General features: G+C 37.8%; 3 protein-coding genes across 4 annotated transcripts in view; 2 read left to right on the forward strand and 1 right to left on the reverse strand.

Annotated features, from left to right (window-relative positions):
* Positions 1-2577, reverse strand: part of furinb (furin (paired basic amino acid cleaving enzyme) b) — a 115147-nt gene extending 112570 nt beyond the window's left edge. Inside the window, exon 1 of the mRNA XM_044124731.1 lies at positions 2037-2577. The gene's annotated coding sequence lies outside the window, so the exon portion shown is untranslated. The remainder of the gene's footprint in view (positions 1-2036) is intronic.
* An 841-nt stretch (positions 2578-3418) lies between these two features.
* Positions 3419-15582, forward strand: accs (1-aminocyclopropane-1-carboxylate synthase homolog (Arabidopsis)(non-functional)). Of its 2 annotated transcripts, XM_044125055.1 has the most exons (16): positions 3419-3637; positions 3773-4438; positions 5480-6207; positions 6281-6340; positions 6851-6921; positions 7045-7114; positions 8380-8446; positions 8725-8822; positions 8978-9055; positions 9171-9271; positions 9556-9645; positions 9736-9781; positions 9894-10035; positions 11271-11413; positions 11544-11697; positions 14303-15582. In XM_044125055.1, exons 2-16 carry the CDS (start codon positions 3799-3801, stop codon positions 14713-14715), a joined length of 2901 nt encoding a protein of 966 aa, XP_043980990.1. In that variant the 5' UTR covers positions 3419-3637; positions 3773-3798; the 3' UTR covers positions 14716-15582. The 2 variants fall into 2 exon arrangements, with proteins under 2 accessions (XP_043980990.1, XP_043980989.1); XM_044125054.1 differs by having other exon boundaries at positions 3419-4438.
* A 267-nt stretch (positions 15583-15849) lies between these two features.
* Positions 15850-21565, forward strand: si:ch211-256a21.4. Its single transcript, XM_044125175.1, has 4 exons — positions 15850-16799; positions 16899-17101; positions 18628-18813; positions 20076-21565. Exons 2-4 carry the CDS (start codon positions 16909-16911, stop codon positions 20387-20389), a joined length of 693 nt encoding a protein of 230 aa, XP_043981110.1. The 5' UTR covers positions 15850-16799; positions 16899-16908; the 3' UTR covers positions 20390-21565.
* The last annotated feature ends 4749 nt before the right edge of the window (positions 21566-26314 follow it).

Here is a 26314-nt window from a genome sequence, read left to right on the forward strand (position 1 = left end):
CTGTGTGGGGCGATAGCAGCGTATCCTGGAAAAGCAATCAATTGTGTAAATAATGCTCCATAGAGGGATTCAACCCAATTTTAAACAGCTATGTGAATCTGAGCATTGCTTCCCAGGTTGACCCTCCATTCATCCATGTCACCCTTTGTCCTAGTTATAGATGAGTTATACCATGGAGCAGTTTGTTTTCACACATCTTCCTCCTACACTGCATCTCCATTTAGTGTCTCCTAGAAAAGTTTCAGAGCTGGGGAATTATCAGTACAGTTTAACCCTTTGTGCTGATGAAACACAAGAGGTTTCAGAGATGAGGACTACTATAAAACCATAACTGCAATCCCTGTTAATACCTTTGATCCTGGGCACAATGTAGGCTGAACAAAGACGTTGAAAATAAATAAAAAATAGCTTTACAGAGTAACTTTGCTTCGGTGTGTAATCCGTCCTAGAATAATGCTTGGAGCCATGCTGGTGCTGGTGACCTTGATTTCCTCCCTCTGCTGATATCTCAGTGGAAATTAAAATAACAATAATGTTTTCCTCGGGGCACGATTGGATGTATACTAAATCATTCCAGGATTTAGTCCCCCCCACCCCACTTGTTTGTTCAAACAGAGCACGCAGAGATTATATCCGAGTAGGCACAAATATAGTATTTAATGACAGCATGAAGAGGAATAGTGTACAGCTAGGTCTAAACAATTCCAGCTTTGCCTGAGGAGCAGCACTAAATGAGATTTATCACAGCAATTCACACCTTACTCCGATAGAAAGAGCTACTTGATGTGGGTATGAGATGTAAGCCTTAAGGTAAAAGAAAAAAAACAAAAAATTAAGAAAACTCAAATGTGTGGTCAGTGCATGTTTTGGTAATTGAATGTTCTCATCAGAAACCAGTAATGGTCTTTTTCTTCTGTACTAATCAAAGGTGTTGTGCCATGACTTTTTAAATCTAAAAATATAGATGAAAAAGAATGAAAAGACTGGGCAAATCTAAAATATTATCAATTTGAATGATGAAAAATAGATCTGTTAAAAAAATTGTATTCATTTTTTAAAATCATCTGGTTCTGATAATGATAGAAAAACATTGTAATTTGAGATGTTTCTCTCTTTTTTACTGATCAAAATTGAAAAGTAATGATCTATTTTGATTTAGTAAAACTAAATCAAAGTAAATCATTTACTGTTGAAATTAAAAAAAGAAAAGTACAAGCAAATAACAATAACTGAAAACAAAAACAAACAAACAAGGAGCTGTTATTTTTCCCCCACAAAAAAAAAACAGGCACCAAATTCTAACCATTGAATTTGGTGAAAGTGGGTGGCATTGCTTTTTCTGAGAATAATGTGTTTTGTTTTGATCTTATTTGTGCCCAATATCTGAAAGCCTCATGTAAGGAGAGTGACATCATGGGATCAATATATAAAAAATGTGAGGTTTTCTTTTTCAGTGATTTCATGCTTTTATCATTTTAAATGTAAAAAGAAAATTTTACTACTGAACCACAACAGTTTAAGTCTCACAAAAAAAGAAAGAAATTCAAGTAACAACTTGGTAATGTTTGTATTTCATAACCGGTTTCTGATGAAAACTTTAGCTACCAAAGCAAGCAGGCAGAATGTATACAAGATAAAGAGAAATGAGGAAAACAGAGTAAAAGTTTAAAGTACAGATCAAATGAAGACAATTTTAATTTTGATGATAAGATGAATTTCTTACCAATTGTAAACTTCATGGAAAAGGCATCACAAATAAAATAAAAATCAAAGCTGGAAAGGTGCTTCTCTACTGGTAATAACGTCCACCTATGTAGCATTTAACATGACTATAGTACCCGGTATCTTATCTGGGAAAATTCACCTGACTGGGAGGACTGGTGAGGACTGCTGGCAGAGATCGTGCAACGCTTTCTACAAATATTCCCATTGTGTTCCCACCCACTCTGCTTCTATTCTCCACCCTGCGTATGACACACCGCACTCGTGGACATCACAAAAACTAGAAGAAAATACAAAAAAGTCAAAACAGTTACCTCAGAAAGTCAGATAACAGCCATGAGGACAGAGCCGTCATGCTCCCCTCATCTTCCTTTTCCTCTTTTCCTCCTCGCTCCAAGCGGAGACTCCCCTCTCTTCCTTTCTTTTGTGCGTTAACTACCCAACTTTACATTCATTCCCTTCACTTGCTTCAGGATTTTTTATTTTTTATTTTTGCTACCCGCAAGCACCCATTTTCCTCCAAGAAGTCATCAATTAAACTCTCCCTTCTTGCTTGTCATTCGCAAATAACTTAACAACACCATGATTATATATTTCAACAATAAACTTCAACCGTCGCTTTCCATTTTTTGAAGATTTCCTGCAACCGAATAAGTTGTTTTTGCTGGATGTGTTAAGCGAGAATCAATAATATCAAACAAAATTGCGGGTGAAATAGCACTCCGTGCCAATACAATGTAGCGGTTCACCATTGGATGGAGATGACAACAAACTGCCACAAACCTCCTTTCTCACGGAAATACGTCACGTTCAGAGGCAAGTGGATTATCTTGTACGCTTGGTTTGGCTCACCGTACTCGCTCAGAGGGGCGGCTAAAAGCTTTTTCGCCATACAATCTCGTTGCTTTTCTTATAGCTAGTGGATGCCCAGCAGAAAATGTATGGCAGTGGATCTACCATATTGTGTGTGGCAAGTTTGCCTTGGAAGCTGCTGCAGGTTTGATTGAAAACGTTGGTTTCCGTGCACCCATGATATTTTAGGCTATATTAAGTATAATATATGGCAATAAATAAATAAATAAATAGATAAAAAAGAATAGATCACAGGCCTAAAAAAGACTCTTGGAACTAAATTGTCTTGTACAGTTTGAATGTTTCAATGAATAAAATGTGAACTCGCAACATGAAGGCGAAGTTGACATATTATTCGTACTGTCTTCCCTTTTTGTGCCAATGGTTGTTATAACTCGGATAAACTGACTTTTACTGCTACTGCTAACAATTCATGATTTTCAGCAGATGAGAAACATAATTACAAATAATTATAGTAAAACAAATACCACTGTGTAATCCATGCAGATAAGATTATGAAGCATGTTTTGATTTTGGCTATTTTTATCCTTTTAAATAATTTCCGTGCGACGCCCATGATAAAAACACACGCACTCCTTCGAAGGCCAACAGATTTAGACGCTGTGTGCTACTGTCATCTTGTGGTTGAATATTAAAACTACACTGGAAGAGCAGTACATCGTACAGTAGAGGGGGCCATAACTCATCTCTTTCAGTGTCTAGCTCGAAGTGCTGGGTGTGTGTGTGTCTACCCCTGTTCAGCCTGGTACGAATGAAACACAGGCTGCTTACAGCAGCCCCTTGCAGTTAACACGAGCCAAGGTTATCCCGGAATAAGGACAGCACGCATGTGCCGTCAACCCGGATGCAGATATCTCTGTGTCCGTGTTGTCAAATTCTGCAACATTGTTACAGAATTAGTAACAAATGTGCATTCTAACACGCGCTGAACAAAGCCGTGCCATTCCGAACCGACGGAAATCGGGTCAATGAGCCGTGACGTAACACCAGATTGACAGCACCACAACAATATGTTATCGAAGAGCTGCACTTTTAATTTGAGGTGAGAGAGCAAAAGTGGTTAGTTACTGTGTAGGCACACACGGTGGGAATAACCAACTTTACCAATGATACCGTTATATTTCAGTGATTCCCGGGGTTGTTAAAAGTTAAAACAGGAACATCTCCTGTGTTGCAGAATACGTCCCATTATAACTTAGCATTATGGACTTCCGCGCCAGGAGGTACGAAAGAGGCAGCAACTGGACCGATCCAGAGATCGTGGAGCTGCTACAGCTCTGGTCCGACGAGTCCGTGCAGATCGAGCTGGAGAGCTCCCTGCGCAATCAGCGGGTGTTTGACCGCATCGCACACATCTTGCGCGAAAAGGGCATCTACCGCTCGGGCGACCAATGCAGGGAGAAGATTAAGAAGATGAAGCTGGAGTATAGGCGTATCAAAGACAACCACAAGATGAGGACTTGGAAGTTCTATGACGTGATGGACAGAGTGCTGGCGAGCCGTCCGGCGGTCAGCTACTCCTCTTTGGGCGGAACCGTGGTAGCTCAGCAGGTGTTCCAGGGTTCATGTGGGTCTGAGGCGTATCTGCAGGGAGTTCCAGTTGGCTCGTTTGGCCCTTCATCCTCAGGAGGATTTTTGTTCGGCCAGCCACCTAAAGCTGAAGATCCCCTGGATATAAAGTGTGAGGATGCTGAGGGGAACATCCTGAATTCAGGGGTGCCACCACCTGAGATGTACTATGGCTCAGGGGATGACCAGGAGACAGATGGGCAGTCTCTACTGGACGCAGAGGACACATTGGGTCAACCTGAAACCTCACCTAATACAAGAATCTCACCCTCAGGCAAATAAAACCACTATTATCTCCACTGTTAAAAATAAGCATGTTACAAATGTGGACCAATGTGTTAGCGTTCCTTGTAAAGCTATACAAGGATAGAATAAATGTAATAAAATAAATGTATCTCTTATTGAAGTAGCAAGCTCTCACACAAACATTTAAAGCATCAATAGTGTTATAAAAAAATACTTTTGTAAAAGTAATTTAAATTCTAAACCAAATATATATTTCTCTCAATCTTAACGGCAGAAAGTGTCAACAAGTGTTTGTGATATCTGATAACATCATTGTGTTCATTCAAGCATGATTAGCTTGTTTAAGATCATAATAACCCTTAAAGTTAAGCCCAGACTTAACTCGAAAACCTTCATTTTGGTCTTTTTGAGCTAGTGTGGTTTGGATCATTTTCCTGCTGTATTCACAATCTCGACCATGTTTGATTGTCGGTATAAAATTAATTTTCAATAATATTGTGTTAGTTTTATAAAAGATTTGTCAGGGCCACTATCTTCCAGAAATGACCATCTTTTCTTAGTGGTTCACATAATATTTCCTGACAGACTTTTTGATCAGTATCATAATCCTTTCGGCAAACTGGATTTTGTGTTCTTTTCAACAGTGATTTGTACGTCAAAACCTTCCTCTGGATACCCTTTGCTCTTTCTTATTGTTGAAACATGTACACTGACCTTAACTGAGGCAAATGATGCCTGCTTTAAATGTTCTGGGTTCATTTGTGACCTCCTTAATGAGTCATTGATGCCACTCCTACAGGATTTACCACTGCTCTATGTGTTATCTTGTTATGCATATCAGCTTTTTTCTGATATATTGATTAAATTTGGGGTTTAGTTGAAATAGATTTTTATTGATACCATTTTTGTTCTTCACTGAATAAATGTTCTCAAGTGGAAGGATTTAAACAGACAGAAATCTGTGTGAGATTCTGCCACTGCAATAAAATATTAATTTATTTTTTAGTTTTTGTACACATATGTTTTCACATATGTGCTAGAAAGTAATTTTATATGTTTATATTTTCAGGTTTTAGAGACATGAATGATTCTGCTACGTCTGCCACTCACATTGGTCCTGTGATGCAAGAAACATCTGAGCAGCCCAGCAGTGAGGCTCCACACGGGTCAACTTCTGTGAAACAAAGGAAGCGTAGGCGGGGTGGCAGGGCGTCGTGTGGCAGATCAGGTGGTAGAGAGAGCCTTGACAAAGCTCTGGTCAGTTTCCTAAGCTGGCAGCAGTCTGCAGAGGAGCGTCTTCTCTCTCTGGAAGAGGCCCGGCTGGAGAGAGAGTTCCAGGCTGAGGAACGCAGGGAGCAGAGGGAGGAGAGAAGGGCAGAAAAGGAGCGGCAGCACGAGCTCCACCTGTTCACTATGCTCACAGGGGCGCTGTTCGCCACCACACAGGGGGCCCCTGCCACCACGCCATCCGACAGTCCCGTCTCACCTCTGGCTCATCTGTCAAGTCCTCCGCTGGCCACTGCCGGCCCAGCTGTCTCGTCATCTTTATCTCAGCCTCCTCCCGAAGTTCCCACAGCACAGCTTGTTGCCACTCAGGAGACCAAAAAGTCCCAGCCCATATCTGTCAAGACCTGCCAAGTGTCACAGGATGTTTTGGCAACAAGAGGTGCAGAGGCTCCCGGCCGCAGTGTGTACCTGTCCAGCCGAGGTAACAGCATCCGACAGCATCAAGGCATTCTCCAGGAGGGCTTTATCCAGTATGCAATGGACAAACATCATCAAACAGACAATCCCAATGTAAGTAGGCATTGTGCTATAAAGAGAAATCCAAACCATAAATAATACTCATGCTGTTGTTTTCTTTTAACAGGGCATCATCAACTTGGGAACCAGTGAGAACAAACTATGCTATGATCTTCTTCATAAAAGAGTAAAATACATGATACTGTCACTTACATAATGACACAATGCCAGAACTCTAAGGAGAGTTGCAGAGGAGGGAATTTTGTACAAAGGAAATTTACAAAGAGAATCTAGCATTTTTTTATGGTAGGAATGAGGGCATTTCTCTGTATAGGAGAAAACATGAAATTATGTTACATTTAAGCTAAGATGAACATTGAACAACTTGTTTCATGGATATTTAGCTTCATAGCTTGTTTGACATAATCCACTTTGCCTTATTTTAAAAGACTATTTTGCTTCACATGAGAACCATTGAAGCTTCTCCAAAACAGAAGAATAATATTATTTTAGACAAGTACCTGCTTAAATAATATACAAGTTGGGACTTGTTGAATTGTACATATGATTACACCATCATAGTGACTAAATATTTAAGTTCCACCACACATGCCTCATACAGCAATATGATTATCAGTAACTATAAATAATTTCCAATTATTCCAATTACTTCTACCGATGGTTCAATTTGTTACAGCTAACCAAGCCTGACATGTTGCATGTTGAGTCATCCCTGTTGCAGTATGGAGACTGGACTGGGCATGCTTTGTAAGACATTTCAGAGCACTTTCGTTCTCATTTTTAAATTAACATCTTATTAAAGCTTTACCTTAGTAACACCAGAAAACTTTATTTTATAATAATCTTTCAATCCTGCCTTCCTTTGTTTAGCCTCAGAGAAGAAGTTGCAAAGTTCCTGTCTCACCACTGCTGCTCTCCCAAGCCACTAAGAGCTGATAATGTGAGTAAAGGGTTTTTGTTAAAGTTTGATATCATATATATAAGTATATATATATATATATATATATATATATATATATATATATATATATATATATATATATATATATATATATATATATATATATATATATTAATCTAAAACCTGAAGTTCACAGTAGGTTTGAGATCGCTTCCTATTTTTGTAGCAGTCAGCAATTAGAGCCTGTGATACCTCTACTTTGGCCTACTACTCTGTTGCTGAGTTACTGCAACCCCCAATTACTTCCTATTTATAATAATAAATAGGGAGTATTTCAACCTTTCAAGAATTGACTTATTAATAGTTCAATAACTTGGAAAATGCCTCTTAACAGCAATACACCGAAGAGTGTATTAATATATTTAGTCTTGTGAATTTCAGTCATTTTTTTAGTGTTTCAGTTCATTGACAAATTATGTACACATTTCTGCTTAAGTGGTACCACAGCATTTTTATCCAGCTGATATCAGAACCTTTACAGGTCCTTAATGCGACTGTGAGAATCTTTTTTTCTTCAGCCACTTCATTAAAGATGCACTGCGTTTTGGATGAGTACTGTTAAAAACCCAATTTGAGTTTGATCCTTAGGATTTTCACACAGATGGTCCCACGTTTGGCTTAAGATTACTTTGTTATGCAGAGGAATTCTCTGTTGACTCAGTGACAACAAAGCACAGAGATTATTCATTTGCAAAAAAACAACTGCTCATTTGTATTCATTTGTATTACGTCATTAAAGCACAAGATCTTTCAGCATTTGATATTTATAGTGCATTGTACAGCAAAGTGCTTTTCAAAAAAGGTAAAGACAAATATGCAAAATAAATACACTTAGAAATAGCAGAACTTACACATTAGATGGAAAGAAATGAAGAAAGAAGGAAAGAAAGGAAGGGAGAAAAAGAAAACACCAGTCTAAAGCAAAAAATATGTGATGACTAATAACTTTAAAAAAATCCTTAAGCATTAAAATACCTAAGTTTTAATTTTGATTCTGTCTTTATTCCAATTATATATATTTTTTCCTTTTCAGTGTATTGCACAATATAATTACAGAGTTAGTCAGACAGTGTGCCCCAACTGCAGCTATACATACAAGTATATGCCTAATTCCATTATGCTTAATTTGTATCTTGAAAAAAACCTTTTATTTTAGTAGCTGGATGAGTTTGTCATTTATTTATTTGCTCTGTTAGTTGACTATTCCATAGCACAATGTTTTCATATTTTGTTGTCTCTTTCAGGTTGTGGTGATGAATGGCTGTGGTTCACTCTTCTCATGTATTGCTGCAGTAATTTGTGATCCTAAAGGTGGGCTGAAAAGGCCATATTGCATGTACCTGCATGTAGCTGAATCCAAACAAACTGCACAAAGGAAAGGGTTTTTTTGTTCATTGTGTACATAAAGTATATCACTATATAAGAAACACAAAAACTTGAGTCTGATTGAGCTTGATCTACTTCGCAAAGAATTGATAAAAAAAAAAGTCAGTCCACATTCAATCCCACTAAAATCCACTTAAAGTTGTGGTGAAGTCACTGATATATGTAAATTTAGCTTGTGTTATAAGAGTGTTTTTCTGTTGTAGATGCCATTCTTATTCCTACTCCTTTCTATGGGGTTATAACTGAAGATGTGCACTTGTACAGTGATGTAAAACTCTTCCATGTTCCTCTTGATTGCGAGGTAAGAATACGGTCTGTTTTCATTCAGTTACTTTAAATTTAAAATATAGCATCAGTTCATGTTTACTCACTCTAGCTTGTACTGGTTACTGTTGGATTCAACTGTGTTTTTTTTTTTTTTGTCTTCTGCTCATTACTTTTATTATTATTGCATAGGCTGATGGCAAAGAAAGCAGACACTTTTACCTCACTGTAGAGAAGCTAGAAGCAGGGCTAAAAAAGGCAAAGGAAGAGGTATGTCAATGAAACAATCATTTCATATGCAAATTGGAAAAATGTATTGGAAGGGATATTTTCTCATCAGCATTTTAAGGGAGTTTATATGCATTCAAAAGCTCTCTTATTTTAGGGGTGGAACATTCGAGCCCTTATTCTCATGAACCCTCACAATCCTCTGGCTGAGCTCTACACTCCAAAGGAAATGATTGCCTTCTTAGAGTTCGCCAAAAGGTGTGTTCTCCCCTCTATTATCCCATTCTGTAGCCTGCTGTAAATTCTCCTGCACAACCGTATTGTGCTTTGTACAGAGTTTGGAATTCCAATGTTTGTCACACGGTTTTATCATCTTCTCTGACCAAGAGTGAGGCTGTTGTAAGAGTCATGGGAGCAACAGTAAATCTCAGGGTTTTTATGCTGACAGCAGTGAAATCAATACATTATTTTACACTTCTGTTCTTTGTTGTTTATAGTAATTAAAAGCATAAAACCAATTTTTTTATTGCATCTCTTTTTAGAAATGAGCTGCACGCCATTGTAGACGAGGTGTACATGCTGACGGTCTTCGATGAGTCTGTCACCTTTCACAGCGTCCTCAGCATAGAGAGGTTCTGCATGATTACTGTATTAGGACCTTAATCATCACAATTCTGGTTGAGGACTTGCTCTCATCTCCCACTGATTTGCCCTTATTTCAGCTTGCCCGATCCACAGAGGACGCATGTGATGTGGGGGATGAGCAAGGTACTGCCAAGGACTGAGTTCTGTGTTCCTGCTGCAGTACATAATAAAAAAAGTGTTCCTCTGTGGGTATCCAGTCTCACAGCTTTGTGTTATTATGTCTTCTACTTTTTAGGACTTTGCAATGGCAGGAATCAGAATAGGAACTTTGTATACTGTGAATACAGATCTTGTGGAGGCTTTGGCTCAGCTGGGCTCATTCCACGGTCTTCCTGGAACCTTGCAGCACCAGGTGGCTCAGCTGCTCCGGGACAGAGGTATGAGCCAAGATTCACAAGTTCGTGTTTGAACAGATAATAGTTGTCAGTGATTTGATCAAAAATGTATTCGTATATTTTCACAGAAATATTTTCTTTTATAAAAGTGTATTATGTTTTATAAAAGCTGTTTACTAATTGAAATGGCAATGTTAACTTTAGTCATATTGAAGAACAACAGAAGTCCCACCAAGTTGCAGCACAGCAACAATTAAACACAAGAAAGTGTAAAGGAAACCTAGAAAAGTACAAAGTAAGAAATAAATCATATCAAATAAAAACTATACAGTAAATCTAATTAATCTAATATATAATATAATAAATCACATGAATATAAATAAATACATAGCTTAGTAAATATATAAATAGCCATATTTCAATTTGTTGGAATTCTAGTAATAACTGCAAGAGTTTAATCACATATGCTTTTTAGTTTGACTTTTAACACATCTGTAAGTATCTGGTTGTTTGACTCATTGTTCTAGATTACACAAGATGTTTCAAAAGATTCTGCAGATCAGATAGGTTATAAGAACCACAAACAACACACAGAAAGTCTTAAAATCATTCGTGCAACGACAGGAAGTCAGTTTAGGCGACCACTGGGGGCATATGCTCCGACTTCCTGCTTCCTGTCACCTTCAGATGGAAATATTTACCCCAGTCTGTTTGATGTTATAGCAAATGCATGAATTACTTTCTCAAAGCTTTTAGGTATGAAATACAGTACCTAACCTCAGAAACTAGGTTGCTTCTGATTTATTCTCATGAAGATCAAGGAATTTTGATAGATTTTTTTAATATCATTAACACATTTTTATGTTTTTCAGTGACTCAACAGTTGTTATCTTCACATTTGAAGATTGTCCACAAAACAGTGGCAGAATATGTTGTTGATCCAAATAAAATGAACACAAAGGCAATGTTTATCAAGAAAACATGGGGACTAAAATAGTGTCTTATGGTACTCCACATGTAAATTGTGGTGGTTTAACCAATATTCACCAATACTGACTGGAAAACTCCTGCCAGATAAACAACTTGGTCTATGCCGTGAAAATGTCTAAAAGATCCGATACAACGGAACCAAAGCATGGTGAAAGGTCATTTGAAAGACACAAAATATCCCAAAATGTTTAATCTACCCATTCCACTTTAATAGTAATATGTGGATCTGTTTAACATTAAGTTGCAGAAAGAGTAGTAACATAACTGTATGTGTTGTGACTGTGCAGACTGGATCAACAATGAATTTCTGCCTGAAAACCGACGCAGGCTGAAAAATGCTCACAGCCTCCTGACCAGAGAGCTGCGAAGCCTAGGTATCCCCTTCCTGGACAGACCTGCTGCCCTGTATGTCTGGGCTGACCTTAGAAAGGTAATTCAAGCTGCAGAGTCATTGTCTCTTATACCTTTATCTTTGCAGAGATTCCCATTTTCTCTCAGGCTTGAAAATATTGTGTGTATTTGTTGTTGTAAAAGTTCACTTTTGTCTTATTGTCCCAAAGTATCTGAGAAAGTCTTCGTTTGAGGAAGAGCTGTCTCTATGGAGGTGTTTCCTCAAACACAAAGTGTTGTTGAGCTGTGGGCAGGCGTTCTCATGCTCCACACCTGGATGGTTCAGAATCGTTTTTGCAGACCAGCAACCCCAACTTCAACTCGGTCAGTCTCATATGCTGTGTTTTTTTTGTTGTTGTTTTTTCTTGATTTCATCAAAAGCATATTAATACAAATAGTTCTCAAACAGCCTGGACTCTGTGTTAGTAAAAATGGATAGACACACTCATTAATATTTCAGCTGTACAATTTATAGAGTGTGAAAAGAAAACATAAACTGTGTACAGCTATGGAACAAATGAAGTATAGACTCTTTCAGGTACAGAGTTACATGGATCAAGAAACAATTTAAACATATTTGAATACACAAAGGATTAAATGCTGTCATCATTCATTAACCATAAGCTAAAAAGCCAAAATGAAAACACTGATAAGGGAAGCACACCTGATTCTTCCTTAATATTTAGGAGGAAGAAGTTGCAGCCAGTTCCTGCTAACTGATCCGTATCTGTGTGACTGCCTCCATAAGCCCATGAGGTCTGACAGTTTGCTGCTCTGGAGCATACAGTTGTGAGAAGCAGTTGTTTCTGCCTAATATCCATGTTATAGAGGCACTTATAAACATTTTGATGTCTATCATTCTAGTGACATATACTATAAGGAAAAAACAAATAATTTGAGACAAGTGGGAATCTCCCAGGAGTGGACATTCAATCAGATTTACCCCAAGGCCAAATCATACAGTTCTCAGGCAATTCACAAAAAAAGTAAGAACCCAATGTCATGCTTCACAGGACTCACGTAGAATACTAAATATGCAAATTTTGGGACTTCCTTGAAAGAGTTCCCAGAAGAAAGATGTCAGGTCTAAATACCTATTAAAGACAAATTAAACAAACACAGGAAAGACAAGAGAGTTAGATTCTTGTACTCGCGAGGAGAACAGAGATGTGCTTTCAGTTACAATCTCCTACCACTCTGAAATCACATATGCCTGCTCCTCTCTTTTTATTGCATTTAAGATCCTTCTCACATTGGGCGCTGCAACTCTCAAAGGGCGGGGGAAACAATTCATCACATAGTTGCAGCGCTAATGACAACCACTATCCAGACACAGGTTACCTAAACACTAGAATATTGTTGTTTCAGGCATGGGGTTGAGCAGGGCATGTTGTATGTCTTCAAGGCGACGGCTTTATAGCTATCTAACAAACAAAGGAGAGCAGAGTTTCTTGCAGAGCAATAAACTCTACTGGGAGTAGTTGTCACTGCTATCGCTCAGGAAGGCCTCACTGCTCTCTCCCAGGGAGGCCTCAGGAAGGAATCAAAGTTATTCAACACATAGAAACATTACTTATACTAAGAGTAAAAGAGTAAAAGCATATAAGTAAACATTGTCTAAATGTAACTACAAGGCTTACAACAAATATTTGATAATACTAGTAATACAATTTACCTAACAAAAGATTTTTCTTTCTTAAAAAAACAAAAAAAACAAAAGGTGAAAATAGACCAAAGTACAGTCATGTTTAATAAGAATGAAACAGAGAGTATTAGTGCAAACATGTCAAACAGCTGTTAAACAGGTTGTTTGAGGAGTGAGACTTTCGACTGGTTTTATAGCCACAGTACCTGACAACATTGCAGTCATAGTGTTGACTGTAAAATCCTCTTCCAAAGAATTCTGAAGTAACAAATCAGAAGATCAGACCAGCAGATGAAGTCTTTCTAAAATTAGACTATAAACAATAATCAAAACCATAAAATTTACAGTTTAAAAGGCTGAAAATGAAGAGTAAAGAAAAGATGCTGCAACGGCCCTTTCGAAGCTCAGACCTCAAACCAAAGATTGATATATTTTGGTATGACCTTAAGACAAATGTACAGAAAATACCTAAAAAAAAGAACTAAAGCAGCACCATGCTGCTGTGTTTTCTATGTTATGTGACAAAAATGCAAAGTCAATATTACAGATATGTAAAACCTTTAAAAAAAAATGTGAGCAGTCAGTTGTTGTTGTAAGTATCACTTATCTTGTTATCTCTCAAAAAATATTTGAATCGTCGTTTAAATTCCTGTTTATGGAGCTGCAATAAGTACATTCTATCAGTTCTGACTGTCTCCACTTTCCCTGCCGAAGAAAGGAATGCCCTCATTATAATGCTGCCACCACCATATTTCACTGTGGAGATGGATGGCATTCATGTCCTCTTCCATGCAGCCTGGGACCTTAGGTTTTTCTCCCATCTGATAAAACCATTCTCCTCCACATCTGTCTTTTGTTGTGGCAAATTTTATGAACCATTTCTTATGGCTTTCTTCTTGACACTGTTCCATGGAGATCAGATTTGTCCCACCTGAGCTGTGGACCTCTGCAGCTCCTCTAGAATTACCTTGACCATCTTGGTCAGTTCTTAAATTAACGCTCCACTTGCCAGGCTAAGTGAGCCCTGAGTGCATTTAGATTCACTGAATTTTAGTTTGGCATTTCAAATTCAAAGGCAGCTCACCGCATATGCACCCACGTGTTTTAATTTAATAAGCACACAAAGAAATATCTTTCCATTTTTTAATTTTCCTTCCTCTTCATAATTATGCATTCCTTTGTTGTGGTTGAGTAAATAATTCCCCAATAACATACAGTGATAATTGTGGTTGTAACTAATATAAAATGAAAGATAAATAAGAGTGTTGTTTTATGTCTTTTCAGGTCTAAAGCGAATTCAAGAGGCTTTGAGAGAAACCAAGAACACCAGCTCTGTCACATGCTCAATTAAAGAAACTGATGATGGGGGAAAAATGACAGAAAAAGAGGGTGGTGGTGAGTCAGACAACACTGCTATTGTTAATTCAACAGCGCCCCCCAAGAGCAAGTCATCAGACCAGCTGAAGGAGAGGGATAGCCCTGTTCCTGACTCAGGCTTGCTTGGCGCAGATGAGTTTTTTTTGCTGGACTGCCAAGAATCTAAGCCTGCAGAGGGTCTGGACTCCCTTATTGGTACTCTCAGGCATCAGATTCGTTCGTCTGATTGGCTGGAGAAGAACACTCCAGTGCTGTCTCATGGGGAGGATCCAGAAATTCTTGATGTATTCAAGTCTCTGCTGCAAAGAGCCAAAAAGTAAGCTTTTGATAAACAGACAGGAACGCGACTGCCAAAGATTTCAAGAGGCAGTGCTTATTTTTCCGTCTTCCCACTTGTGTATAATTTGAAAAGCTTGACAAAGACATCCGACTCTGTCATATCTGATGCTTGCCTCAGCTTACATCAGCAGTGAATGATATAAAGCAGAGAGGTGGATGAAAGGGCAGGGCAGATGGATGAAAAGGAACATAGTTCTTTTTTTTCCCATCTTGACATCTTACAATGAAAAAGCTTTTTTTGTAAGCTATAGTGAGAATGTTGAATTTCTCAGAATCGAAGTAAGTACCAAATGTCAGTCAGCCAGACAGTCAAGTTCTATTTTTTTCACCATTAAATGAATCAGAATGATTTATCAATTATCTGTGAATAAAGGATTAAATTATCCACATGGTTTTCTATCATTCCCATGAAACATTACAAAAATTTTGTTTGTAGGTGCCTGTTAATATGTTATCATTTAAAACGTTTCTTTCAGCATTTCAGTTCAAAAGGTGAAACTCATTTTTATCTCAGAGTGATATATCTATAAAAATGATTGGTAACACTTTTTTTTTTCTTTTTTTTCTTTCTGATTTTTACAAAACAATAAGCAACATACATAGACATTCAAGTCATACTTGAGACAGCACTTTGGAGAATAAGCACAAACCAATAAATGACAAAACAAGAACCAAAAATAAAACAAGGCACACAAACAAATCCTAGCAATTATTTCCAGAAGTATGTGGATAAAAAGTAGGAAACTAAAAAAATAAATAAATAAAATAAACAAACAGAGGTAACGGGAAGTGCATAAGACTGACATGACAATGTCATAAACATGATGACACCTGTCAGGAGCATGAAGGAGTCTTTATGAATGAGTATGACTGTTGTCATAAAGTGTAATTTGGTAAATAATGACACTTTTAACGCAAATTTGCTCTAAAGGTTGCATTGAAAGTCCTTTAAAAGTGCCAATTTTGCATTAAACAGTCATCATTTGCAAAAAAATTCAATGTTGACTCTTAATTGATTTTTAATGCAACTTTCAGAGCAACTTTGCATTAAAAGTGGCATTGTTTAAAGAAGGACGCTTCATGACAACAGTCATAGACATTCATAAAAACTCCTTTATGTTCATGGCAGGTGTTATGTTCTGCTTAAGACAGTATCGTGTCAGTCTTATGCAGCCCCCGTCAAAGTGTTACCAAATTATTTCTAATCTTAATTATTGCAGAGTTATTTCTGACAATAATAAGTAGCTACAATGATCGGAAATACAGTTTTGAAATATGTCACTCTTTGTGAATTGAATCTGTATTATAGAGTTTCACTTGAATTGGATTACTGAAATACAAAAAAACGTTTTGATGACCTTTGGATGCACCTGTTTTTCTTAATCTACAATGTAATCAGTATCAAGTTGTTGAAAGTTTTTGTTTGGGTGGGCTGTGGGTGCCGTTCCGTTACAACAAAGGAAAAAGAAAGGGTGGTATTTACGTGACGAGGAGGAGAGACCTCTTAGGTCACCTACGCTTTCAGCGTCAACACAGTCATCCACTGTAACAACTGAGAGTGGGATTTCCTCTTATGTGTTGTCATGCATAATGAGCAGATGACACCCCCCACACACACTATATGTCAAAATGTTACATCTCTAAAGGAAATTATTGCCAAAATGATTGTTTTGTTTGTTTTTGTTTCACATTTTTGCTGTGTCTACAAAGTTTCCCCAGATTTTAAACTCATCTTTAAACTTCCCTTAAATGTTTAATTTCCATACTGTTTTTTTTTAAAGAACAAATCAACCTGCGCTTCCTTAAATAGCAGCTTTCACTTTCTCTAAAGTGGGTCTGAGTGGAGAACTCTAGGGGAAATTTCTAAACTGACGAGGGGGAGTTTCCATTGCAGCGGAGGTGGAGCTACACTAAAAGGTTTGATCTGCCAGAGAGGGCTTGTAGTCACCAGCAGTAAAGACAAAATACCAACTTGTTGGAAGAGGTTTGCATGGTTGTGTAGGTACAGTAGCATTCACCGAAACTTCACATCTTCACTCTTGAATCTATTCTACCAGCAAGCAAGGTAGGTTATTACAGTTTAAACTGATTTACATACTGCCTTTGAAACACTTCTCTTTTTAAAGCTACTACTTATTCCTGCTGCTTTCTGTTTCCATTTCAGTCTGGCAAAAATGAAGCTTCTTGAGCTGAGAGACTCCAGCAGCCGCTTCAGATTTGCTCAGTCATGTCTGGGACTCACAGGTTGTGTGTGTGTGTGCTACTCTATCTGCACACCACACTGGCTGAAAGATAAAAGATGGTGGTTAATTTTCAACAATAACAGCAGCAACCAGGAGAGGCTTGGAGATGACATTCCCTTATGTGGTGAGCAAAAATTATTTTTATTCCATTGGAAATCTTTCAAAACCTGTCACTGTGGCTTAGGTGAATGTAGTAACTTGATAAACATGCACATAGGTGCTCATTTGAAAGTCACTCTTATGGTGACTTGGTTAGTTGTTTCTCAGTCACTGGTGAGGATGAATGTGAAGAGGAACATTTGTCCAAACACTTAGGGATATCTTCCCAGCAGTAGTAAACATGTCTGAGCCTGCTACCCTACCAGAGAATTGTATCCTTGCATCTGTTGACGCTCATTACTGGCTCTGGAGGAGACGTGCTGGAACTCGTTTTTGTCATCGAGATCTAGCTTTATTTTTCTGGTGAACCATATAAAATGATCAGATTAAGCTAAGCTTTGTTCAACCTTGACTCCCAATGATTTTAGAGCAACAGAATGCTTGAACTGTGAATTATCCAAACCAATTATAGAAATACAACAAAGATGGTTTATGAAAAAAAAAAAAACCTCAAAAAAATGTTTTGATGTTAAATCAGCCATGTTTACCTCACTTCAAACCTTAAATGTGCCATAAAAGTTTGAAAACCACGTTGAATTTTGTTTTTGAATTATTTCATTCTCCGTTTGATGTTGTTCTTTTCAGAGCACTTTGTTTTTCTATTAAAGAACAGAAAGGGAACAGATACATGTTTTGTATTTGCTTAAGGTAGCAGTACTAAACAGCTGTTGCCATCAAACTTCTATCTGGTAATACAACTTGACACAAAACCCCCTGTGGCGTAAGACTCCATTTAGTACTTTTATTTTTTGGGTTCAGAGTGACGAAAAGTGGAATGCAGGCCACACAGCTGTCAAGCCACGAGCAGCATGTGTGTTTAGCAGCTCACTACCCTAGTAAATAACCCGGTTAATCAATACCAAAAATATTCTACGCAATACACTCTTAAAAAATATTATTCTTTTTTTCTGTTTTATGAGTGTTTACCAAAATCAAAATAGCCAAAAGAAACATTATTGATAACAATGTAACAACAGTAAATTCAATGCGTTTTATTCTTTTTAAGCAGTTGGAATAAATATTTGAATACCAGAGAAGATAGTTCATAGTTTTTTTTGTTCAGTTATTTATTTAAACGATTTATAATATAATTTCATGGTCATTTCAAAAAAATACTGTAGAGTTAACTGCTAAATTAGTTGTTTACTAACTAGCTACCTTTTAAGAAAAGCACATGGTAGCCTCATGCTTGCCTGTTGTGTGATAATCAGTTCGATTATTAAACAGACATGTTAAGCTAAAATTAATTTTACATCTTGATTATGGTTAAAGAAGTGTGAAAGATTTATTAATAATATATATTTTTAAATCTTATCTGATTATTATTGGTTATATGCTAGACAAACATCTGAACAAAACCCATTGAGGAATATTTTTAAACAGCATCAACTTTTTGATTGTTACAAAAAACTTTTTTCATGCCTTAATCATTATTAATATGGTTTAACTAAACATTTTTCATTTTTCATCTTCTGTGTTTTCCAACTTTAGAGGCAGAGAGAGTATTCGGAGTCATTTCTTTGTTGATGGCTTTGAGCACTGCGGCGCTGTGTCTTGTGTTTGCCCTCTGCTGGACATCTACGACAGTGCACTCCTATTCCAACACCCGCTCTCTCCTCATGGCCGGGCAGGCTCTCTTCCCCACCACTTTGCTGTTCCTCACCATGGCCTCCACAGGTAATTCAGTTCAATTCAGTGCAACTCAGCAGAGTTGATACAGGACAAAATCACACCATAAGTAATTTCAGTAAACCTTAAGACTTTAGGAACAAATTGCACAGATTCGACCCAATTATATTCTGTCCAATACATTAATCTTCATGTAGCAGGGGTGTCAAACTCCAGTCCTCGAGGGCCGCTGTCCTGCAATTTTTAGATGTGTCTCTGCTGCACCACACCTGAATAGAATAATTAGGTCTTTAGCAAGGCTCTGGAGAACTTACCTACACAAGGAGAAGGTAAATAAGACATTTCATTCCAGCGTTTTGTACCTGTGGCACATCTAAAAACTGCAGGACAGCAGTCCTCGTGGGCTGGAGTTTGTGACCCCTGATGTAAAGTATCCATTTGCTTCATAGATGTCATTTACAAGATGCCCAGTTGCATCGAGGTGGTGGCCAGGGGGAAAAAAAAAATTAAAAGAAAAAAATTATCAACAGCAAAATATAAAACACAACTAAAGGAAAATCATCAAACAAATAAAAATATTAAACAGGTCATGAAAACAAGCCTGTCTAACTGTTTTCCAATTCCAGTCCTCAGGGCCCCCCTGCCTGCATGTTTTAGGTGTTTCCCTTCTGCCACACACCTGGATTGAATCTTTGGGTGATTAACAGGCTCCTGCAGTACTTGGTGGCTGCAGAAGATGTCATGCAATCATTTGAATCAGCTGTTCTGGTATAGAGGCACATCTAAAACATGCAGAGCAGGGGGCCCTGAGGACTGGAATTGGGAAACACTGGTCTAACTCATGTCAATCACAATATTAATATTAATATTCAGTCCAATGACATAATGTTTTTCAATCCGATTATAATAACCAATACGATCAAGGAAATCTGAAAATACTAACTGGCAGGAAGTAGCTGCGGTGCTTTTATGCTTTGCCATCCACTTACACACATTTTGCACTATGTTTCACATTGATAATGTTGAGTTATAAAAAAATGTCATAAAACACCCACATTCAGCTAACCTTCAAATAGCCTTTTGGTTTATGCAGTTTATATGAGACCCACACCTACTGGAATCCTTTCATGTTATTGCTCATTTACATACCCTGCAGGGCAACAGTTTTTAAAGAGAGTTTTTACTGTCCGGGAAATTGCATTTCATTACTATGCAAACTCTTATTAGAGGCTATGAGCATGTAATATTTGAACATAATGTCTTTTTCCTTTAGTACTAATGTAGCTTAATTTGACTCCATCTGTCCACAGGTTTCTTCTTCCTCCTGAGTTGGTCTTTATTCACATATGAGCACCAGAAGGTTAACAATCAAGACTTCTCCAGCTTTGGCCGTTCCTACTGGCTGGGGGCTTTGGGTTGGATCCTTCTATTGGTGGTGGAGACAGTGGTATTTATTGCAGAGCAAGCTGTTGTGCCTAACATTATACCAGACTTAGAGAAGGCTCTCAAGTCATTGCAGAGTGCTGCTCAATATGAAGCCACCAAAAGGGCTCTTAGTGATGTTTATATACCTGTTGACAACAAAAGCATTTTGGCTCCTAAAAGGTTCATGTCAGTTCCTTGAATGGACTTTATAAGTAAGGATGTGGTAGAAAAGCAATCTACCTTGGTAAAACAGCTAGATTGAGGGCTGTCAGCTGCAGATTGTTTTCTGTATGAAAATAAATAAAATCTAAGTACACTAAGGAACTATAGCTGGGGTCCACACATGTAGGCCTTAAGGCCAGGTGACCTGCTACTTTTAGATGTGCCTCAAATGGCTGCGTTAGCTCCCCAGTGCAGTCAAGGTCTTCAGAGTCCTGCTAATGACCTGATTATTTGACTCAGGTGTGTTGAAGAAGAAATGCATCTAAAACCTGCAGGACACTGGCCCTGGAGGTCTGGATTTGAGGGTCCCTGAACTAAAGTACTACCTGTAGAAAAGACTGCAACGTTCTGATGTTCTGCCTGAAGCAGATCTGGGTGTGCGTGGGCTTTTTGTCGGAACAGAAAAATAAAGTAAAATAAACACTGTTTTAAAAGTTCAGTCAGTGATGCTCCCTCATAGTGTCACTGCTGCAATGTACTGGAAGAAGTTTAGAAAAACGCTGTTTTGTTTAATAACTGTAACACTTGGTTTTGTATAAGCACTTTCAATCTCATGCAAAGAACGGTGGTTTTGTTATTGTAAGCCGCTGAAAATTGTGTTGTGTTATTTTGTCGTTTTAATAAAAGATCTAATTTGAACTTTTCTGTTTCTACTTTGATCTGGATCTGGTATTTAGAGAATATTCTGCTATTTAATAAGTACTGCATATTGTGACAGTCAAATAAACTCACAGGCCACTTTACAAGTTATTCTTGCTCAGTTATTTGTTAACACAAATGGAAATTCTACCAAGAGCAGCAGCTCAGGGCATTTAAGCATCTAGTGAAGATAACTTGCTTCAGTTCAAATTGAGGATAATAGTTGGTTTAGCCAAACAACTTTATAGTTATTCATCCAAATGAGGAATAATATTCAGTGAGCTGCAGTTTTGTGGATGAAAAATCATTGTTGATGTCAGAGATCCCAGGAGAATGAGCAGAACGCCTTGAAAATAAAAAAAAAGAGAAGAAAAGTCTCATTACAACCAATGTATGTGGGATACATTCTCTGAATGTACAAAACATCAAGCTAATACACTACAGCAGAAAAAGTCAGTATTGGGTCAATAGAGCTCCTCTCCATTGAAAAAAAAAGACAAAAGAAATCTGGCCTCATCTAAATTGGACAAATTGGACAAAAATTGCCTAGTCTGATGAGTGTCAATTACAGCTTTGACATTCAGATGGTAAGGTCAAAATTTGAGATAAGTAAAAGTATTGACCCATGCTTCTTTATGTTTTATGTTTTAAGCTTGTGGAGATAGATAGTAATGGTTTGAGGTATATTTTCTCTGGACACATTGGAGCCCCTTTCACTAATTTGATATGTGGCTACCCCCAACAGAATATTACAAAACTCCTAACACCTTCCACAATGATCAAATCCCAGTCTAACAGAATGAGAACATAAGCTCTGCATGTTGGATGGTCAGTTGACATATTTGCAGCAGCACTGCAATCCTTATATGTCAATATGAATTGGGATGTCTGAGGAATGTTTCTGGAACCTTGTTGAATCGATGCCGATGTAAAAAGTGGATCTAACTAGACAATGGGTTTATTTGGAAACTCTATCTCAGCTATGGCTTTCTAAATTATTTTCTAAAATGATAATCTGCAATATAAATATTTGAATTCAACAGAACAACCGTAAACACCAGCAGGGAAAAAAGAAATAATGAATATATTTCTGTAGAGGATTTTGTGTTGCTGTTTTTGGCTCAAGCTGTTCTTGTCTTCTTAAAAGAGTCTTTTTAGCAGTTTAAGTGTAACTTTTGAGTCTCCCATAAAGAGTTGATGTTGAGATTTTCCTTCTTCTCAGGTTCTGACGTGGGCTCTGATCTGAGGTGCCGTTAATATGCAATTTCTAAGCCTTTTAACTATCACGGACCTCTCCACTGCAGCAGAGGAACAGCAACTTGGGGTTTTTCTTTCCCCAGGCATTCCCCATTAAAATGAGCATCAAAGCAATTCGTGGCTTCTCAAGTGCACTTCAAGAAATCTTCACAGATGTAAGAAGATTTCAGAGCAGACAAACCTTAATATGTTAAAATAAAAATGAGTGTTGTTTCACTTTGTTCATCAGCATTGCTCTCGTCATAAAAAATTATTAAGAGCGCTGAAATGATTTACTCTGACATATGTACATGTACACCAACATATGTCACAATGTCTAACAAAACTTTGTCTGCTTGAGATAAAGTCTGTTGGCCTAAAAAAGAGAAAGACTAAACATGTAAATGGGTATCAATATTTAAAACAAAAACCTAAACCTAGGAGCAAAACAGGAGCTCCTGTTTTTGGGGGGCTGAACAAGATGCTTTATTATTTGCACAATTGTCCATCATTCTGCCAGATTTTGCATGCATAGTGAAGCACTCTACATTTGTTTTCTCCCTGAAACACTTACCTCATGCATCTACAGCATTAATTTTAGAGATCTTCAGAGTATTTGGACCACCAGACAACAGATTGAATCCAGATTCAATATTTACTTTTCCTCTCACACCTTCCCAGTAGGGAAAGGAAGCACTCGGATGCTGGACTGTTTATATTTACATTCTCAACCTGCCAAAGTGTGGGGGGAATTAAGTGGCTTTGGCGCTGTTAATTGGGCGTTAATCAGGTGTTGCTCTAATTAAAAGGCAGTTCCGCCCTGTTGGGCCCTGGTAATGAGTTTGTTATTAAATCCACAGAGGATTTTTGTCTCTTTTTCAATTTACCAATAGGGTAGTGCTTAATTGCTGTGTAAATGAGCGGAATGTCCTTGAAGGTCGTGTTGCACTGGAAGGCGATCCATGAGCAAAACTGTTCTACGGAGCCTCAGATCTGAAATTCAGTGAATTCCCTGAGAACTTAGGCTGAGTGAAAATATACATTTTGATTTTACTTTCATGAACTCAAAGGAAAAATCTTCTAATCTAAAGTCCAAGATTTAGGGCACATGTAAGGAGATATTTCCTAAGTAGGTAAAAGCACTTTTAAAACTGTTTTTCTCCCCTCAAGTTGTTTTTATTACATTCACCAGGTGCTATTGCCATTCTTGAAAATGTACCTTGTTTTATGGCTTCAGACAACTCGTAAACAAAACCCACCTGATCCATTTTCCAACATCACAAGTGGTGCTCTTTGACCTTTCTGAAAGAAACTGGGAAAAAGGTTGAGAATGCCTTCAGACATGGCTGAATCAATATGGAGATGGAAAGAAAGAGATATAGAAACAGCCAGGGAATTCAGACAGAGGAGAAAGATAAATGATGGAAGATGTTGCACAAAGATAGACAGGTAGCTTGAGAGAGACACAAAGTGATTGTTGAAAAATATTTGCTGCAGAAACATCTGCACCTAATATGAAACCTTGCCTGTCTGCACGGTTAGAAAAACACAACCAGATATAATCAGCTTCGACATCTGGCAAAAACCTACCAGTTATGCTGCACTGGCATCTCAGAGATCTTGGCGGCACAAGTTCACTAAGATAAATACTCAGATATCAAGCTGATGCAATCGTAACCTGATTTTCCAAAGCTAACAACTCTGTTCTTCATAGTGGGAGAGAAAGAGGAGAGTCTCTAAAACATGTTTTTTTTTCTCTACCTGCTGGTGGTGCTGGTGTAACATCGTCTGCTTTGCCAATGTCAATGGAAAATGGTTAAAATGGGAAGATGCTGCTTGAATGTGATGAAATGAATTACATGCCTACAAGTATATTTGTGTGTATTTTTAGTTGTAAGGTGAACAATTAAGATTCTTCAGCGAATGTTAAAGAACTTTAAATAGAATGAACAAGACTTCTACTCCCCCAAAAAGTTTTATTTAGCTTGATCTTGGGTAATGATTAATTAGGAAACAAAGAGCCCGCTCTTTGCTCTTTTGCAGTTTTATTTCTCTTTACATAATTTACTACGATTATTTGTAACTTTCCCCAGCAGGTTACTGCTGTAAAGGGTTGAAAGTGAAGACGCTAAAGAAATGCTCAGAGACAAAGCGGCAGGGGGAGAACCAGACATAAAGATTACAGGAAAGAACAAAGAGTGACAGGGGATTTTAGTTGTCACAAAAAAAATAGTGTCACAATGTACCTTCATTCAGCGCCGTTAATGCTGTGTCACATTTCCATGAACTTTGTGCTTCTTGTTTCTTCCCTCCATCGATTCATCGGTTGCTCACTTTTATGCTCAGAAATCAAGAATTTGACCTCTGCTTCACCATCATTAGTATAAGTGGACACTCTTTGAAAATGGAGAAGTCAGAATATTTGAAGTCTGTTGTCCTACAATTTCAGAAAAGCAAACAGAAGGAGAGAATGGAGTGCATGGAGATGTGAGGAGAGTACATCTTTTGTCCTTTCGTCATTTTCCTTGCAGGGACTTGCTTTATTTTTGCCTGCAGAATCTGCAATGAGCCACAGCTCTTTGCGACTGACATCCCACACAGACCACTTCACTGATTGCATTCTGTTTAGCAGAACAAGAGTTTAGTCGGAGTTTAGAGAAACAATGTCTTGATCATTTCACATTGTTTTATTGGAATAAAATTTCTCCCCTTCTTTAGTAAAGCATTGCATGTGACCTTAAAGACTGACTGTTATATACTTACACACAAATCATTGGGAAATCCTCCAAATCAGAACCCTGAAAGGTGGCAGAACATATTGAATTTTCAGGTTACACGAGTTCATATTTCATATTCATACAAGGCATATTTTTCAGATTTTTACTGGAAAATTGTTTCTAAAAATGTGCTTTTATCTCTTTACATTACAATTATAAGAAAGTGTGTGTTGGCCTATTCCATAAAATCCAAATAAAACACATTGAGGTTTGCTGTTCCAATGAAACACAATGCATACTCTTGTGAAGTATGAATACTTTTGCTAGGTGCTGTAAATGATCACACAGAATATTAGTTACTGATTTGAAAACAACTTACAATTACTGCCAAAAGGCAGTATCAAAATTTTACAAAAAAAAAAGAAATTAATATTTGGCATTTTTTGGAAGCATACAAAGTTACCTATGTGCCTTTAATATTGACATGAGCAACAAATTGGCTCGACCATATTTTCCAGACAGGAACCTTGTTCAGTCTCAGACCTCTCAGCCCAGACAATGAAGCTGCGCAGAGCCACATTCTCGTCCGTCTTTTTCATCTCTGGCCAACTGTAGCCTCTCCCTGCTCTTATCTATGTGTGACCAAGGAAATTAAATTACAAATATAATCACCAGGCGCCAGCTTTCTTTAACAGCCCCTTTCTGCTTTGCATATTGAGTGTGCTTGCTTTGCACACATTGTGTGGAGTTACTTATTGGGCTGTTTATGATAATGGGCTCAGCGCTACTTGGGAGTGACAAACCTTTTTACAATGGCAATAAATTAAAACGAAAGGAGAAGATGAAGTAGAAAAAAATCATTAAATGCAGACGTTGATATAGCCATCATGGGAAAAGAATTCTAGTTGAAGGAGTAATCTAAAGGGAGATGTGTGATAATGAGTTGACAACAAACAAAACCCCAAATCATTCTTCCTGAGTCTGTGCCATAGTTTAGAGACAGACATTGACATGCTTAATTATTTTAGTTACATGTCTCATGTGAAGTAAAAAAGTTTTCATAACGTGCGGCCATGCCAATGGTTTGACACAATGGATAGTGATGCTGGTCTGCCAGATACTATCCAGCTGCACCTCTTTTGTTCAGATAAACTGAATTACAACAAAAGTTATTGGTTTCATGTAACAATGGTGCTGTTGCTAGCACTGTTGCCTCAAAGCAAGGAGGTCTTGGGTTCAAATTTTATCCAGAGCCTTTCTTCGTGGGGTATGTGTGCTCTCCCTGTGTATGAATAAGATGTATCTGAACA

Source organism: Gambusia affinis, linkage group LG08 (assembly GCF_019740435.1).
Source record: "Gambusia affinis linkage group LG08, SWU_Gaff_1.0, whole genome shotgun sequence".
NCBI lineage: Eukaryota > Metazoa > Chordata > Actinopteri > Cyprinodontiformes > Poeciliidae > Gambusia > Gambusia affinis.